Genomic DNA, 19,698 nt, shown 5'->3' with positions numbered 1-19,698 from the left:
CAGTGTGCTGACTTCCTAAATTAAGTGCGCTAATGCTCTCTTGGTAAGGTGATCTATATAAATGTAGACATCGACCGTGCTGAAACATGGATAAATCAAGGTGTCCAAAAGGACATCATTGCTTTGGTCTCCAAATCCCAGCAGTCATCAGCTGCTAATGGCTGTGGCCCCAGAGTCGTCATCTCCTCCGAGGCTCTGCGGCTTAAATCACATGAAGGAACAGTGAGTTTGCTTTGTGATTGGTCGAGACATGATGACCTTGTTCATATTGGCTGAATTCTGCACACAATGGCATTTTTAAAGCAGGTCTATATTGTGCAGTGCTGCAGCGAAGCATTAAGAGGCCGATGACTCTACTCACCTTCAGAGGCTCTCAGTGCATTAGGAAGGGCATGAAAGGTCATTCATAATGAGGGCGCTTGGGGAGGGGGAAGCTTGGCCATTGTTGGATCTATTCACTGAGATGAGTCCAACACATCACCCCATCCAACTCTTGCTCTCTCTCCTTTCAACTTTTTTTTAAGGATGTGCAACTCATTCTGAAGACTGAGTAGAGCATGAAGAAGCACATGGGCAGTGTCTCAGAACAACACACACCACACGTCCAACAATCAACACAAATGCCTGCTTCAATGAACCTACTTTCATCATCCATCAAAAACAACAATGCTATGAAAAAGATCAAGGGCCTGAAAAAAACCTGTGAAAAATTTCTTCTAAACTGCTATTTTCTTCTTATTTCCTAACTTAATAAAAAAGATAAGAATAGTTTGTATTCCCAAAAACTTTTCTTAAGAATGTTCTTCAGACAAAATTTAAGATTAACCCTAAGTCCAAAGTAAGATGTTTAATTGAAATTATTGGGTTGTTTCAAATATTAGGCATTACAACATAACACCAGCTACATATAATATACATTACTAGTTACCTTGTCCAGGAACGTGGACAAGTACTCTGAAGTGACACCAACTGATCATGAAAACTCTAGAGTGAACATGTGTATACATGATGTGTTCATCTAAACCCTTAAAACGCTTACCTTGGGTCTTTAGTGACCCAGGATGTCATTCACTACCCTCCACCTCATTCATCGACCTTCTTAGTATTCCTCAATCCAGTGTTAATTTTGACAACAAATTTTGTTTTAGTTTTAGTCTCATTTTAGTCACTAAAAGAAGCTATACTGAGCGACACTACTGAGGCAACCACGATCAATAAATAACTTAGTCCGACACCAAAATACCAAGGAAGTGGAGAGAAGAGCAAAGAAAAAACTTGGGTTTGCTAATGACCTGTGTAATCCTAATTAAAAAGGATTCCTCTGCAGAGCCTGAAGCCATCCAGAGTACAGCAGATACAAAAGTAAAAGCTGATGACATGATAAATTGAGACAAGTTCTGTTCCCACAGTGCAGTCTGTGCCAGAACAGTACCCAGGACAGAGTGTATGTGGGTGTAGGAGTGTGCATGAAAGCGTGCGTGTATGAAAGAGTGTGTATGCCGCGCATGATCACCACTGACGAAGGGTGGCCAGATCAAATCCTGCTGAGATGTAGCCCCTCTAAAATCACCCACTCTCGAGCAATCCGTGCCTCTTGGCAAGCACGCACTATGTTTATTCAGACACAGTCACCGCACGCCGAGATCATATGCAAGCAATATGGTGTCCCCCATGGGTGCAGCATACGGCCACGAGGCGTGAGGAGGCCAAGCTTTGGAATCAAATCAGTGACTCAACCTTGTGCAGGAAGTTAACAGACTCACACATGCCATCACATTTTAAACAAAGTGACCTTTTATGCGACTCAATCTTTTGCCTGCTAACTACATCGAAAAGATCCAATTACAGAAACTGCATAATGATCCATATCAGTGAGACATTAAATGAGATAAGTGGGTGGAGACATGAAGGATTAAGCCATTCAAAGTAAGGATACTCATTATTAGTGTGTGTGTGTGTGTATATATATATATATATATATATATATATATATATATATATATATATATATATATATATATATATATATATATATATATATATATATATATATATATATATATATATATGTATATGTGTGTGTGTGTGTGTGTGTGTGTGTGTGTGTGGATGTATATATTTGATATATTTGATTATATATACACACACACACATATATATATATATATATATATATATATATATATATATATATATATAAAAAAACAGTATCGGACATGGAAAAAGTGGTATCGAGCTATACCAAACTGAAAATGCAGTGGTCATAAATATTAAATAACATTAAAAATTATTTTTAAAAAAAAAAAAAAAATACAATATTATATTTATCAAAATATTTATCAAAAGATTAAATATATTTATTAATTTTTACATTTATTTAAATATAATGTTTTAATATACAAAAAAAATGAAATAAACAAAATAAAATGAAAATGAACTTATAAAATTATTATATTAATTATACAATCAAATAAATATAATCAATTATAAAAAATATTTTTAAAAAATATGTGAGAGGTTATGTCCTTAAGAAAAGATCAAAATTGCTCAAAATTGCAAAAACAAAAATGCAAGAAGATGTGGGTGGTTGCCATGTGATCCGAGTGTTTTTTAGTATGTTGCTATGCAGTTGCTAGGGTGTTCAGAGCGTTGCTAAGTGGTTGCTAGTTTCACACCCAAATCTCTACAATGCTGTAGTCTTCAAGCAATTTGAAGTGTAATTCATGTCCAAAGCACAAATGGTGCAAGATGAGCTATGCACCAAAATTTGTATAAGTTTGATCAAATACCCAAACCTTTAAATATGAGCAACAGACATGGAGAGAAAAAAGCAGTGCACCCCTGCTGTGCTTATTTTGTTCATTTGAAAAAAAGCTGTTAGCAATTGTGTAGGGAGACAAACAGACACGCCGATATCACAAGGACTGCTGAGGTTCACTTGCATATCAGGCACCTGAAGCTCCGCCAAAAGGCACAGACAATTGACAAAAGACGTTGATTTCCATAATCAGATGGTAAAGATTTCTAACACACAGATTATCTCATTTAACAACACTCCTCAACCTGACAGACTTGTATTCAACACACAAATTCAGACACTGCTCTGTCGGTGAAACGACCTAATGATGAAGCACTCATGGGGCTATATCGGTAACAGACTAACAGACAAGTCAAGCAATCTCCAAAATTGCTCAATTGTACAGCTGAAATGACAGCATTAGCTGCAATTATCCTTTCATCTGTTCCACGTTAGTCTTGTTAAAAGCGGTAGTCCCAACACAATCTGTGAAGTACCCCAATTCTGCTAGGTTGTGCTTTTAAGGAATAGTCGTCCAGCAAATTAAATTTCTGTAATTATTCACTCACCCTCACGTTGTTCTATTTGACCGTCATTCTGTCGTGAGACACATATTTTGAAATGTAATTAATTTGCGGGATGACAAAGCTGAATCATTTTAGCATCGTTACTACAGTCTTCAGTGTCACATGATCCTTCAGAAATCATTCTAATATGCTGATTTACTGCTCAAGAAACAGTTGCTTAATATTTTTGTGGAAACCTTTTTTTCCCTTCACGATTCTGAACAGAATGTTCAAAAGAACAGCATTTATTTGAAATAAAATTGTCACATTATGAATGTGTTCACTTTCACATTTGATCAATTTATTACATCATCATACATAGATCATCATTCACTGAAAATGTTAATATAAGTAGCAATGTCTGATTAATGATTAGCAAATAATTTTAATATTTCTTTTTTAAATTTAGACTAGCTTACAATATAGCTCACAATACTTTATGATACTTTTGCAGCTTTATGAAATTTTGCATGCTTTTTGAACAGTTCTTCAAAGGCTATGTTCAGACTGCAGGTATGTGCTCATATGCTCATATGTGACTCAGATCTGTTTTTGTTATGACAGTGTGAACAGCACAAACCACATGGAATCTGATCTTTTCAATTCTGATCTGGGCCACTTCCATATGTCATCCAATACAGGTCTGATGTTTTGCAACGTGACCTCTAAACAGTCATATGGGAATTCATGCGACTTTCACGTCACTCTAGTTCGACATTCGTCAAAATTCTATGTTCATGGCAGACACTTCAAAGATTTTACATACCCGAAGTTATCAAGACAGTTGTGAAAGGTAGTCAGAGAACTATGTGTCAGAGCTCATAAGTATTACAGTGACACCTCTATATACAAGGAAAATGTCATAAATGTTTAAAAACTCTTTTGCATCCTCATCTTTGTTTTTAATATTGCCTGTGCATAAATCACTTACTTTAATGTCCTCCTTGTTTACTTCCATATGACAGCATACTGCGTGACGTTTTTTTAATCATTCTTTTGTGCATGCGGGTCAGTTCAGGACCATGATCTGTTCAGTGGAATCTGATATTTATGAAAGCTTGTTTCTGCCACTAAATAAAAAAAATTAAAAAAGCTAATTCTTACTTTTTGCAAGTTATAAAGTCAGAATTGGGTGATAAAGTCAGAATTTCGAGATATAAAGTCGCAATTCTGCCTTTTTTCTCACAATTGCGAGTTTTTAATCACAAAATTCTGCCTTTTTTCTTAGAATTGTGATATACAGTGGGTACGGAAAGTATTCAGGCCCCCTTAAATTTTTCACTCTTTGTTATATTGCAGTCATTTGCTAAAGTTCATTTTTTTTCCTCATTAATGTACACACAGCACCCCATATTGGCAGAAAAACACAGAATTGTTGACATTTTTGCAGATTTATTAAAAAAGAAAAACTGAAATATCACATGGTCCTAAGTATTCAGACCCTTTGCTCAGTATTTAGTAGAAGCACCCTTTTGATCTAATACAGCCATGAGTCTTTTTGGGAAAGATGCAACAAGTTTTTCACACCTGGATTTGAGGATCCTCTGCCATTCCTCCTTGCAGATCCTCTCCAGATCTGTCAGGTTGGATGGTAAACGTTGGTGGACAGCCATTTTTAGGTCTCTCCAGAGATGCTCAATTGGGTTTAAGTCAGGGCTCTGGCTGGGCCATTCAAGAACAGTCACGGAGTTGTTGTGAAGCCACTCCTTCGTTATTTTAGCTGTGTGCTTAGGGTCATTGTCTTGTTGGAAGGTAAACCTTCGGCCCAGTCTGAGGTCCTCAGCACTCTGGAGAAGGTTTTCGTCCAGGATATCCCTGTAGTTGGCCGCATTCATCTTTCCCTCGATTGCAACCAGTCGTCCTGTCCCTGCAGCTGAAAAACACCCCCACAGCATGATGCTGCCACCACCATGCTTCACTGTTGGGACTGTATTGGACATGTGATGAGCAGTGCCTGGTTTTCTCCACACATACCGCTTAGAATTAAGGCCAAAAAGTTGTATCTTGGTCTCATCAGACCAGAGAATCTTATTTCTCACCATCTTGGAGTCCTTCAGGTGTTTTTTAGCAAACTCCATGCGGGCTTTCATGTGTCTTGCATTGAGGAGAGGCTTCCGTCGGGCCACTCTGCCATAAAGCCCCGACTGGTGGAGGGCTGCAGTGATGGTTGACTTTCTACAACTTTCTCCCATCTCCCGACTGCATCTCTGGAGCTCAGCCACAGTGATCTTTGGGTTCTTCTTTACCTCTCTCACCAAGGCTCTTCTCCCCCGATAGCTCAGTTTGGCCGGACGGCCAGCTCTAGGAAGGGTTCTGGTCGTCCCAAACGTCTTCCATTTAAGGATTATGGAGGCCACTGTGCTCTTAAGAACCTTAAGTGCAGCAGAAATGTTTTTGTAACCCTGGCCAGATCTGTGCCTTGCCACAATTCTGTCTCTGAGCTCTTCAGGCAGTTCCTTTGACCTCATGATTCTCATTTGCTCTGACATGCACTGTGAGCTGTAAGGTCTTATATAGACAGGTGTGTGGCTTTCCTAATCAAGTCCAATCAGTATAATCAAACACAGCTGGACTCAAATGAAGGTGTAGAACCATCTCAAGGATGATCAGAAGAAATGGACAGCACCTGAGTTAAATATGAGTGTCACAGCAAAGGGTCTGAATACTTAGGACCATGTGATATTTCAGTTTTTCTTTTTTAATAAATCTGCAAAAATGTCAACAATTCTGTTTTTCTGTCAATATGGGGTGCTGTGTGTACATTAATGAGGAAAAAAAAAAATGAACAAATGATTTTAGCAAATGACTGCAATATAACAAAGAGTGAAAAATTTAAGGGGTTGTGAATACGTTCCGTACCCACTGTAAACACAATTGCGAGTTATAAAGTCAGAATTGCATGATATAAACTTGCAATTGCGCCTTATAAAGTCAGAATTGCGAGATATAAACTCAAAATGTTTATAAAATAATGTTTTTTCTCAGAATGTGAGTTTATATCTTGCAATTCTGATTATAGTCAGAAATGTGAGATATAAACTTGCTATACTGAGAAAAAAAAAAAATAAATTCCCCTCACAATTGCACATTATAACATGCAATTGCGAGTTTCTATCTCGCAATTCTGACTTTATCTCACACAATTCTGACTTTATAACACAAATTCTAACTTTACAACTCACAATTCTGACTTTATATCACGCAATTCTGACTTTATAACTTGCAATTCTTTTATAACTCGCAATTCTGACTTTATATCTCACAATTCTGAGAAAAAAAAAAAAACAGAATTGTGAGATATAAACTCGCAATTGCAAGAAAAAAAGGTCAGAATTGTGATATAAAAAGTCCCAGTTGCCTTTTTTATTTTTTTATTTCATGGCGGAAACAAGCTTCCATAGATATTGGCCATAAAAAAACAGCTATACAAAAAAATTGGATCTGAGCAATAAATCAGAATTAAGCATTAAAGCTTGCAGTGTGAAAGTAGCCAAAATGTCACTTTTTTTTCCTCCCACAGAAAAAATGTCAGTCATATTGCTTGGAACAACATAAGGGTGAGTAATAATGATGAGGGTTTTTTTCATGTTTTGGGTGAACTAATCTTTTAATCATGCTTTCCTTTTGCAGGATGCAAGGTGCTAATAATGGTTTCTTACAACCATTAGAGCAAATATAGAGCACTATAAAAAAAACAAAACAAAAAAAACAGTGAATGTTTTATTGTAAATTAAAATAAGTGGTCAGTGAGTCATTAGTTAAAATATAGAGCACAGAATGCCGTTTCATTTTCTCTATCACCACAACCTACATTAATTGTAAAAAACGTTCACAGATCCATAAATTTCCCCGAAGTTTCCCTTCTTATCATCAAGACTAGTCTTATCTGTGCTGCCAAAACACAGGAAAAACCCATGCTTGGACCTCACCAAGCAATAAATTAAGAGTTTTAGAGTTAAATCTTCATCTTGCTCTCATTAAGAGGAAGTAAAAGATTCAGATTCCGGAAGGTGCTGACACCCTGAGAGTCAGCACTCAGCTCCGCGACTGCTATTGATCGGCAGATACTGTGGTCTCAGCATTAGGACCCCTGGGGAGCGGTCGCATAACCCTTGGTAACACGGCGCAGCCTACGAAAGTTGGGCGGGCTGGTGACGTCAAAGGGAGGTTTGCGTGCAAATCTCCCACAGCTTCCCTCGCAACCAACATCTGTCCACAGGGAACATAACAGCTGGCCAGGGAACATGTCAGTGAGCAGGCCGGCTTTATCTTACATCAACCTGGTTTTCAGAACGAGGGCTAAATCGTGTCACACGGATCAGCGTTATCGGCGTAACCCTTCACGGATCCATATAGATGGGGATTTAAGAGCGAGGATCAGAGAAAGAGAAACAGAGAGTGAGATATATATATTTCTGACACACTGATCTCTAAACAATTAAACTTCTAAACTCAATCAAACAGCCAGAACATCAGCATTACAGTGCTGACAGTACAGAAAACGCTACCCGCAACTGGAAATGCCAAGAGTGTGCTCTTCCATCCTGTGTTTCTTCATAAACGACTCCGCTGTTACCTGTTCAACTGCAAATCTTGTGTAACCTCGTCCTGTTGCTATGGAGATGACATCAACAATGGAAAAGACACATTAATCATCAAAGCTCTCTCTATGTATAAACACAGATACATGTGCCTGTATGTGAAAGTCTTTGTAAGGGACACAAGAGCTTTGGAGATCCACCCATATAACCACCACTCAGGTGCCAAGTTCAGATCCTGTGTTCATAACAGTGCCATGGAAACAAATGACAGGGTGTCATTTCTAGAGCACTCACTCTTCACCAGTCACTGTGCATTATATGAACATGCACGCATGAAATCCCTAAAGAGTTTGCACCACTCTAGCGCACAGAATAGTGCAAAACCATGGTTTATTTAACATACCCAGTTATAACAAGGTCATGAGTTTGATTCCCAGGGAATGTATATACTAATAAAATATACCTTGAATGCAGAGCAAGTTGCTTTGGGATAAAAGCATCTGCCAAACACATTAAATATGAATGTAAATATTTATCCAAAAGTTTATTAGTATGTGTATTCCCTAGGAATTGAAATGTGTTGCTAGTGCCATGCTCTACCAGTTGAGTTACAGGAAATATATATATATATATATATATATATATATATATATATATATATATATATATATATATATATATATATATATATATATATATATTTAAAATTAAATAATTTTTGGAATGACAATTTTTTTCTGATATCAAAAGGAAAATATTAAAATATATTGTTTATTAAAATATATGATTTAACTATATTATCTTATTAAATTAATTACACTACTAACATAATTCTTTACTGATCAAACACAGCATGTTTTGATGTAAATGAGGTTATTACTGGATGTGCTGGATTCATTTTCACTTGCTTGACACAATTTAAGATGCACTACTACCGGCCAGAATGCTGGCAGTAAAGAGATATATTTAAAAAGGTGTTGTTTGTACACATTTTTAGAGATTACTGAAGCAGTCATTTTAAGACCCCTGGGTGAAAATTGTACCTTTTGTTGTCTTTTAGCAATTGTCTGGGCACATTTACGTGAATAAGGCACAACTGCCCCATGCAACACTAATTTTGTTGCCACATTTGCACAGTTACCCTATTTGCATAATTCCTTTGTGAATCTGGTGCTAAAACAGTGCAGACAGCATGTGCAAATGATGCTAGCAGCGGGTGCAGCTCATTCTCAATCCGTAAAAAGCAAAAACAACATTTTCTTGAGGTCTGGATCTCTTAATTTGATTCTCCTCTTGGCCGAAATTAATTATTCCTCTGTAAACCCCTGGGGATTGTGCATCTATCAAATGTTTGTTTATTCAGACTCTTATTTTGCTGGTTTAATTTGCCCCTTACTGTCTCATTATGTAGAGTGATGCATGATTGCATAGCAAATCCACAATGAATCTGAAATTAAAACAGACTTAAAATAGTCATCTCATTCATTAAGTAGGCCAATGAGGCTAGAGAAATTAAATCAAATACCAAATGAACAGGCATATGGCTAATCATGACTTTGTGACCTAACAGAAACTTTTTAGTATGAAACAAACAACTCTGGAAAACTTAAGCAAAGGTGGCACTAAGTGGTAGAAACTCTGATGTTCTATTGACTCTATGTTGAATGTCACATGAACAAACAGGAAAACAGGCCCACATCTGCTTGTTGGAGAAAGTGTTACAGTAGTATAAAATGACGTTGATATCTATGGACTTTTAGGGTGTGTTCACACTTGGCAGGTTTGGTTTAATTTAAAAAAAATGATGCGGTTTGCTCTGTTAGTGCGGTTCATTTGATTAAGTGTGAACCCTGGTGTGCACCAAAAAAATGGGTCTTGGTCCACTTCCAAACAAACTCTGGTACAGTTTTGAGTGAAATATGAACGCAACACGGACCAAAGATACCTAAACGAACCAAATACACCCTAAAAGCAACAAAATGCTGAAGTATACCTGTTTTTATCATCATAGGAGCTAAGTTGCCCATCACAGTTTGGTACAGGCATCAGAAATGCCATCTCCTTGCAGCATATCTTTGTTTGTGCATGACGGAGGAATTCCTGGCGCTGTTTTGACTTCTTTACACATTTTATAACTCTTCAGGAGTTCTCAGCTGGTCAAAATCCCATCATATGTATGCACATATAACGAGTGCATTTGGCTCAGTTTTTTTTTTTTTTTTTAATATCTTTAGGTTCGGCCTTAAAAATGACAGTGTGAATGTTAAGCTAACCAGGACTAAATGTATTTTCTGTTTTGGTCCGAACCAAAAGAAATGAACTACAAGTGTGAACACACCCTTAAGGTAATCAGCTAACATAGCTAATTATTTTTATTGTTGGCATTTTATTCAGTTTTAATATCCAAATGTTATTGAGAAGAAAAATAAAATATAAAACTTTTAGATATCAATCTGCAAGAAAGAATCTTGAGCAAAACTATTATACTATTTATTATACCAAGACTTGAGGAATTGAACAAACCTCTAAGCCTAAGAATTAAACTTAAGCATTTTCTAAGTGATCTGAGTGACCTGGCAGACAATTAAAAAAAAAAAAAAAAAAACATATACGCATATACACATCGAATGAGAGACCATAATTAAGGACTACTAGAGTATCATAGTGTCTTGGGGCTTTTGACCTGCTGGCACAGAAAGCAACTCCCTAGCAACCACAAAGTTCACCTAGCAATGCCCTAGTAACAATTCACCACACCCCTAGCATCATGACAGCAACTTTTCACATGCAATCACCATCCAGCAACCACCCAATTCACACTAGAAATTGCCTAACAACACCCTAGTAACCATGCACAACACCCTGTCATCATGGTTGCAAGTTTTGCACATGCAACACCATCCAGCAGCCACCTAGATCTCCTTAGAAACCACCTTGCAACTCCCTAGTAACAATGCACAACACCCTAACATCATGGCGGCAAGTTTTACACAAGCAAGTACCATCCAGCAACCACCTAGATCACCCTAGAAATGCCTAGCAACACCATAGTAACTATGAACAACACCCTAACATCATGGTTGCAAGTTTTGCACAAAAAAAACTCCATCCAGCAACCACCCTGATCACCTTACCAACCATCTACCAACACCCTAGTAACAATGCACAACACCTTAAGCTGGGTGCACACTGTGCGATTTATAACAGTCCTTTGCAATTGTTGCTTGTCAGACTGTACGAACATGATCCTCATGTCACACTGCGGAATCTCAGCCGTCCTTTATGTCAGACTGTACGACAGTCAAGACACATTAAAAATGGACGCACACTTGAAAACTCGTCCAGAGTTTTACATCAAAAACCCACACACATTCAGTGACTGTGAGCTGCATTACACGCGGGACTGAAATGGTGGCTAACAAAGACATCTCTAGCATTAATTTTGATCACGTTTTGTCTTGAAAAACGAAAACAATTTGATGTTTGTCATAGGAGAAGTCACACTGCAGGATTGTGCAACAAATCTTCTGCCATGGCCAGAATTTCGTCTGAGGTAAAATTTGATCGCAACGGTCATTAACCGGCTGTCTGATCACTAGTTTGACATGTTCACAAAGACTACAGATTTCAGCCTAGGATTACAGGAAACCTTTAGGATTCTCAAAATTTGTCTCAGAAGACCAAATCGTGGCCAAAATCACACAGTGTGCACCCAGCTTTAGAATCACAGCGAAATTATTTGCACAACCAGAATCATAGAGTAACAACCAAGATGCCTAGCAACACGCTAGCATCATGGCAGCAACTTTTCCATATGCAATCACAATCCAGCAACCGCCTAGATCACAATAGAAATTCCCTAACAACACCCTAGTAACCATGCACAACACCCTGTCATCATGGTTGCAAGTTTTGCACATTCAACACCATCCAAAAACCACCTATATCACCCTAGCAACACCCTAGTAACTATAAACAACACCCTAGCATCATGGCAGCAACTTTTTTACATGCAATCACAATCCAGCAACCACCTAGATCGCACTAGATCACAATAGAAATTGCCTAACAACATCCTATTAACCATGCACAACACCCTGTCATCATGGTTGCAAGATTTGCACATTCAACACCATCCAGCATCCACCTATATCACCCTAGCAACACCATAGTAACTATAAACAACACCCTAGCATCATGGCAGCAACTTTTCCACATGCAATCACAATCCAGCAACCACCTAGATCACAATAGAAATTGCCTAACAACACCCTAGTAACCATGCACAACACCCTGTCATCATGGTTGCAAGATTTGCACATTCAACACCATCCAGCATCCACCTATATCACCCTAGCAACACCATAGTAACTATAAACAACACCCTAGCATCATGGCAGCAACTTTTCCACATGCAATCACAAGTTTTGCACATTCAACACCATCCAGCAACCACCTAGATCTCCCTAGAAATGCCTAGCAACACCCTTGAAACTATGAACAACACCCTAATATCATAGTCGCCCTAATATCAAGTTTTGTACATAAAAACACCATCCAGCAACCAACTAGATCACCTTATTAACCATCTAGCAACATCCTATTAACTATGAACAACAACCAAGATCACCCTAGCAATGCCCAAGCAGCCACCCACAACAAGCAAGAACCACTTCTTTACATTTTGTTCAGAAAATGTATTGTTTTTGTTTGCATGCATTCCCTAAGCATATAATAAAGAAGTTTGCAACTTCCATTAAATATTCTTTGAGCAATAAAAAAAAAGAGAAGAAACATTTAATTCCAAAAAGCCCAGAGCTCAAACTTTTTTCTTTACTGAATAAAGAAAAAACAACTCAACTCTGTGAATCTCAGCAAGGAAATTAAATTCTGGATTTAAATAAAATTAGATGAGCATATTAAGAACAAGCATTAAAATGATATCTTGAGTTGGGTGCAGAGCATGGATATTGTCATCACAGCAGATGAAAAACACCCCCAATCCAAGATTTAAAATTGAATTTAAATTCAATATTAAGTCACCATAATAATAAACAAAGAACATGTGGATCGAGTCCCTCAAAACTCAAATATTTTGACCATGGCAAACAAATAAAAAACATTCATTCTTTATGGACACCCTGCAACAAAAGTCACGGAAGTGTTCTTATTGTTGTGGCAGGAGTGAAGGGGTTAATTGAGTGACACAGAGGGGCAGTGGCAGCCCACTATACTGCCATTGCTGGATTAGCCATTGCCAGCCAGAACAGTTTCTCACACACATACACACACAAACACATTAGTTTCTCTGTTGCTACAGCAACAGCTTACTTTCCATGTCAACTGCAAAGCTGTTTCTATGGAGACACATATACAGAAAAAATTCTTTGCTCCGCAGCCAGGGACCAGATGGCAGTGAACTGTAAGAGTCACATGGAATGGCTTTACTGTTCTGACTAACTTGCAGACACATGCACAGCATAAACACACACACAGCATACTCTCAACATGATACACGCACAGGAATGCATTTATCAGCCTTTGACAAGAATCAATCAATACTCAATAAGCATCTAATGAGTCCCAATTCATAAGCTTCATCCTTTTATCAAACAATTATAAAATGTTCTCAGGAATCAATTCAATCAACATTTACCCATATTAAAACCGAGATAACAAGTCTCATCCCTAAATATTGACATGTTCAGCACACTCCTGCAGCGTAGATTTCCATAGCTAAACAACTCTTTTGAAAAAGTAATTAGCTACAATACATATTGCATTGAAGCTTTTTAAGCAGGCAAAATCTTTCTAACTATATAAATATCAAAATATAAAATTTGTTAAAAAAAAAACAATTTAACGAAAAGGCTTGATTCATTAACATTAGCCAAATGCATTAGATATCATGAAAAATAAACACTGAAAAAATAACACATAAAATGTACATGAAAGCTTACCATGTCACAAATTTTTAATAATAAAACAAATATTAGCTGGTTAGTAATAAAAAAAGTTAAAAATAAAAATAAAGGCAAATGACAAATTCAAAAGGTGAATGTGTGTTTTTTTTTTTACTATTTTTTATTACTAATATATATATATATATATATATATATATATATATATATATATATATATATATATATATATATATATATAATATTCATAAAAAATAAGTTAAAAGTTAAAAATAAAACAATAAAGGTTTAAAAATGGCAAATTCAAAAGGGGAAAAGAATAAAATTGATTGGTAAATCATCTTATTAATTTGTTCATTGATGAACCGCACAAACTATTCAGTGCAAATTAACAGGAATTCCCAGCGGCACTTGACAAAAAACTTTAGGTTGGATATAGCTTCTAAACGCTATATGCAATACAATTTGACTACAAACAGCAGTATAACATTTTGTTATTAACCTGTTTCTAACAGCAACCCTTTTTGAAAACGGCGCAGCTGCCTTTAGGCTACTGAAAATGTTTAAGCAAATATTTGTAGTCTCGACTACTAAAAAAAAAAAAAAAAAAAAAAAAAGTAAAGAAAAAGTGGAAAAATTAAATGAAAACTAGAGTAAATTAAGGCCAGCACTTCCCACTGTGCAATTAAAGATTGATGCAGAACGATCTTGGCATCCTTACCTGACTCCTGTCCTTGTCCACCTTCTTAAAGCACTTATTGAGAGACAGATTGTGCCTGACTGAGTTCTTCCACCCCGTCGGGGCGTTGGCAAAGTAAGGGAAGTGTTCCAGGATCCAGTTGTATATGTCTTTAACTGGCAGTCTCTTGGAAGGGGCATCTTCTATGGCCATGAAAATGAGGCAGCTGAACGAATAAGGGGGTTTGCAGTTAGGGTTCTGCTTGGCGTCGTAAGGGAGATCCGAGTGGGCCGGGGAGGGCGGGGTGTCATCGTCCAGGTCCTGGACAGGACTGACGCTTCTCAGCACGGGGTCACCGAAACTGTTGAGCAGGTTCTTGCTCTCATGGAGCCAGTTGAGGTTGGTGAGTTCCTCGTCCTCCATGCTGCCCTTCTCCAGTTTGATGATCGGAAGAGCCAGGTCCATTTCCTCAGCCTCCTGTAGGGCTCGCGTGATGGAGCTCGCCTGATAGAACTGGCTCAGGCCGCTCGCGACGCTGACCCCGGAATTTTCCGGCTTCTTACTGGGAGGCATAACCGGACCCATTTAGACCAAGGCTCCTATGGAATACAACAAAGAGAACATGATCACAATCACAGAACATCAAAAGTGAAAATAAAACATATTAAGAGGACCATTTGGAACAGAGTCAGTGAATACGAAGCAGCTTGACACATACTTCCCAAATGCACAAACCAAATCCACTACAAAATTATTGTAGAAGATTACAGACCGATTGTCTTGAAGGTTGAGTAAGAACACTTGATGTTTAGATCACTGCAGGAAGCCCTTACTTCCATTCAAGGAAAAAAAAAAACATTCTCTGAGAGCACAAAAAGAAGGAGACAATGAGAACCATCCTACTCTGTCAACACCAAGAATGCACGGCACGCCAACCGTCTCTCAGAGATGATGGAACAGCAACTGAGCAACTGAAGAAGCCTTGCTATAGTGTGAAATACTTCAAGTAAATGGAATATAATACTCAAGGTCATCTACAACTGATCTGCTCTGTCTGTTTTATGTTCTCTCAGTTGCTCTTTTTATAGTTGTCATACAAAGATAAAAATAAATATAGCTGCAAGCAGCAATTAAGGGGCCAAGCACAACAAAAGCAAACAAGGTAGCTAGCAGTAGACCAACCATAATGGACTATGATAGCAACTGAGACAAAGACACTGCATGTCAATTTTGAAGTCAATCAGACCAATGGTACTGTAGTTAGAGCCAATTGGCAATAGAGCCATGTTTTGTTCAATTATAGTGCCACCAACTAATGCAGACCCAACACTTTTTTTTGTGTCGTCAGAGTGTGCCCATACGTAAGTGTGTCAAATTTGGTGAAAATATCTAATTTTGTTTATAGACATTTATATGTATGAAAAAAATGATCCACACCTGACTTTGATTGCATTTTTTTTTTTTTTTTTGCCACTTACTATCACAATTTTGACATTTGGCTATTAGCATTACATCAACAACCTATGTTTCCAATTTTCCTACCACTGTGAAGATATTAGCGAAAGATGTTTAAATGCTAAATCACAACATTGCACAAACCATAAGGTGAAACCTAGCATGTTTGGTATAGTTGGACTCAGCAAGGATTCAGGAATCTAAGGAGATGACTCTCGTAAAAAAAAAAAAAAAAAAAGTCTACCAAATCCAAAGTTAGAATCATGTGAATATTTGATTTTACCAATAGGTGTTGCTGGCTCGAAACTTCTCAGGCTCCTTCAGGGCATTGTGCTGGTGATCTATACAGAGTTTCATAAAGATACGCTAATGCATTCATAAAATACAGCATTTTACCACAAAACTCGAAATGGCAGATGCACAAAAATGGCCGATATGGGAAAATTGGATATCATTCAACTCGGCATGCTGTCCCGAGACCAATTTTATGATTTTGGGCAAACCGTTCAGAGGTTATAAGCAAAAACAGCAATTTTTCGTATCTCCGGAGCAGTAGGTTGCACTGCGCCAAAACGCTGCATGTAGCCTCAGGTCATGCTTGTGATGACATGTTCCAAGTTTGGTCTGAATACAATAAAGAGTTGAGGGGATACAGCCTTACGTCTATTTTCGCAAAGGCTGCGTAAAAATTGTTCACGCTTTATTTGAGAACGATTTGACGTGTCGACTTGAATTCCTCAACTTTTGGTCAGCATAGTCTGATGATGATCTGGTTCAATTTTTATGAAAATCGGAGCAACGGCCTAGGAGGAGTTCGAAAAAGTATGTTTTTCAAAAAATGATGGAAATATTTTCATGATGGAAAATGACGTCATAGGGTGCAGTCGAATTGTTTTGAGTCAAGACGATGAGCCAAGGAATCAGAGGGAAAAAAAGAACTTTGTTTCTAGTCCTTACAATTCAAAAGTTATTATTATAAACATAAGTGCAACTTTGGACAGTTGGTGGCGCCAGAGGGATTGAGTCAGAGACTCCTTTTTTTTTGTATTTGCTATGGTTACAGTTTTACTGGTCTCTATCTGTGTGGCAAATTTCATAACTTTCTTGCAAGTGGTTCTATGGGCTGCCATAGACTTCCAGAGCAGAAGAATATAATGATCAAATGTGACAGTAAAACATTTAATGTTACAAAAGATTTTGATTTCAAGTAAATGAAAATATGTAAATTTTATATCAAAGAATGCATCATGGTTTCCACAAAAATAAGCAGCACAACCTTTTTAAACATTGATGATGATAATAAGAAATGTTTCTTGAGCAGAAAATCTCAATATTAGAATGATTTCTGAAGGATCATGTGACACTGAAGACTGGAGTATTGATGCTGGAAATTGAGCTTTGCCATCACAGGAATAAATGACATTTTAAAATATATTACAATAGAAAACAGTCATTTTAATGTATTAATATAAAGGTTACATTAGTGTGGATTAGAACCCATAAACATTACCACTGGACCATACTTTAAATCATACTTTATATTAAATTGCTGATCCATGCCTTTATCCACTGACCTACAAAATCCCAGGATTGACAGAGGCAACGTAGGAATGAAGGAAACAAATGAAATGCCAAAAGTGCATTTGTGTTAAGAGAACTTGCTGAAAATGAATGATAATGATTTCAGTTTTAAATGAGCTAATACAGATCAACATATACTGGCCATTCAGCAAAACAGTAAAAGGATAAAAAAAACAAGATTAAATACTTATGTATAACTTAATTAATATTTATGAGCTAAGTCTTGCCATTTTAGATGTCACTACAACCAGCTTGTTTGTGACTTTCCCACATTTTAAAACAAAATGACAGCCATAGTATTGCTAACCTAAAAATTCCTCACTATTTCAGGGGTGTCCAATCCTGTTCCTGGAGATCAGCAGAGTTCAGTTTCAACCCTGATCAAACACACCTGTCTGTGATTATCAAGTGCTCCTGAAGATCTTAATTAGCTGCTTCAGTTGTGTTTAATCAGGGTTGGAGCTAAACTTTGCAGGGAGGTAGATCTCCAGGAACAGAACTGGGCACCCCTGATCTATTTCAATACACTATCCCATAAAGAACTGGGTGCGACAGATGGGAAAGATATTATAGGGGCATGTCAATCACTGAATCAAATACTCAGAACATGACACCAGAAAAACAGACTGCGACCTTCCCCATGATCTGTCACAAAGATCAATTTATGTGGCGCTGTCTCTCCAGTACTACTCTCTCGCTCAACGCACCAAGTCCATTTGCAAAAGCAATTACTAGAAAGTCACCATCAAACATTTAATAATTAAACATACTGCCAAAAATAATTCTATGAAAATGTAAAAAAAAAAAAAAAAAATTAGACTCTGCTTTTCCTCTTCAAAGAGCAGATTGTTTTTCTAAAACAATGTGACCTCAGCTTTAAACTGCTTGTCTTTCAGAATAGAGAAATACTTAAATATTATACTTAAGTGCTGCAGAGAAAGGCAGCATTTTGAAGTGAAACGAAATCACCTCTTGTTCAAACTAGCCCTCCGCACATTGAAATGCAACACGGACACTAAAATCATTCATGAAAAATCAATGTACTGCATCTTTCCAATGAGGAGCGCTCATTTCACTCACCCTCCGATGGGGCGCTCCGGTCCCGTGAGCCGCTGCACAGGAAAATTATATTACAGCTGACAGTAAAGTAATTTAATTGCACTGTTGCCATGACAACGCAGGGCTCTGTTTAGGCCTAATTTGCTGGCAACTGCCAATAGTGTCCCGAGAGACCCAAAACATCATTCTTGACCATTATTTCCGACTTCAAAGAAAGTTTTTGCAAAATACCTTAAAGTATACGATAAGGAAGTGCAACGACATGATTTCTCTTTTTCCCTTCCATCCTGATTTATTTTAGAACAAATTTTCATCACATTTGCTGTCTTTTAAACATTTTCAAAATACACAAATGGCTTTTAGCTCAAAAAAAGACAAGCAATGTGAGAGATTTTCTTTAAGGGTGACTTTGAAGATCTTGCACCAGCCATGTGACATTTGAACATGAATTGAAACATTTATAACACTTTGCTGTAAAACTCTAGAATACAAACAATGATTCTGACATTAGCCTCAAAAAGAGAACATTAACACAGGGCTTTAAGGGTGTGCTCACGCTTGTAATTCGGTTCTCTTGGTTCTTTTTTTGGCCGGACCAAAAAAGAAATTGATACATTTAATCCTGGTTCGCTTAGCATTTACACTGTCATGTTTAAAGGAACACTCCACTTTTTTTGAAAATAGGCTCATTTTCAAACTCCCTTAGAGTTAAACAGTTCTACCACAGTTTTACCGTTTTCGAATCCATTCAGCTGATCTCCAGGTCTGGCGGTACCACTTTTAGCATAGCTTAGCATAGTTCATTGAATCTGATTAGACGTTAGCATCTCACTCAAAAATGACCTTTGATGGCAAAATGATTTTTCCTATTTAAAACTTGACTCTTCTGTAGTTACATCGTGTACTAAGACTGACAGAAAATGAAAAATTGCGATTTTCTAGGCTGATATGGCTAGGAACTATACTCTCATTCCGGCATAATAATCATAATAAACTTTGCTGCCGTACCATGGGTGCAGCAGGCACAATGATATTACGCAGCGTCTCTCACAAATGTATCCACGGTTGCAAGGCACGCTCCCCGTGCAAACGGGGTCAC

At 37.5% G+C, this 19,698-nt stretch overlaps 1 protein-coding gene across 9 annotated transcripts in view; it reads right to left on the bottom strand.

The window, feature by feature from the left end:
• foxn3 (forkhead box N3) overlaps positions 1–19,698 on the bottom strand; it is a 126,074-nt gene that overhangs the window by 60,625 nt on the left and 45,751 nt on the right. For 7 of the 9 annotated variants that reach the window (XM_048190767.1, XM_048190768.1, XM_048190770.1 and 4 more), the window contains one exon: positions 14,547–15,103. In XM_048190767.1, coding sequence (XP_048046724.1) covers positions 14,547–15,089 — 543 coding nt within the window. In that variant the 5' untranslated portion in view covers positions 15,090–15,103. Of the gene's footprint in view, positions 1–14,546; positions 15,104–17,847; positions 17,873–18,620; positions 18,816–19,698 lie in introns of those variants that run through there. The other 2 variants (XM_048190776.1, XM_048190772.1) reach the window with 2 other exon arrangements.

This window comes from Megalobrama amblycephala, linkage group LG5 (genome assembly GCF_018812025.1).
Source record: "Megalobrama amblycephala isolate DHTTF-2021 linkage group LG5, ASM1881202v1, whole genome shotgun sequence".
Taxonomy (NCBI): Eukaryota; Metazoa; Chordata; class Actinopteri; order Cypriniformes; family Xenocyprididae; genus Megalobrama; species Megalobrama amblycephala.
Note: the sequence above shows the minus strand (reverse complement) of the source record. Positions and strands in the feature narration are given on the sequence as shown.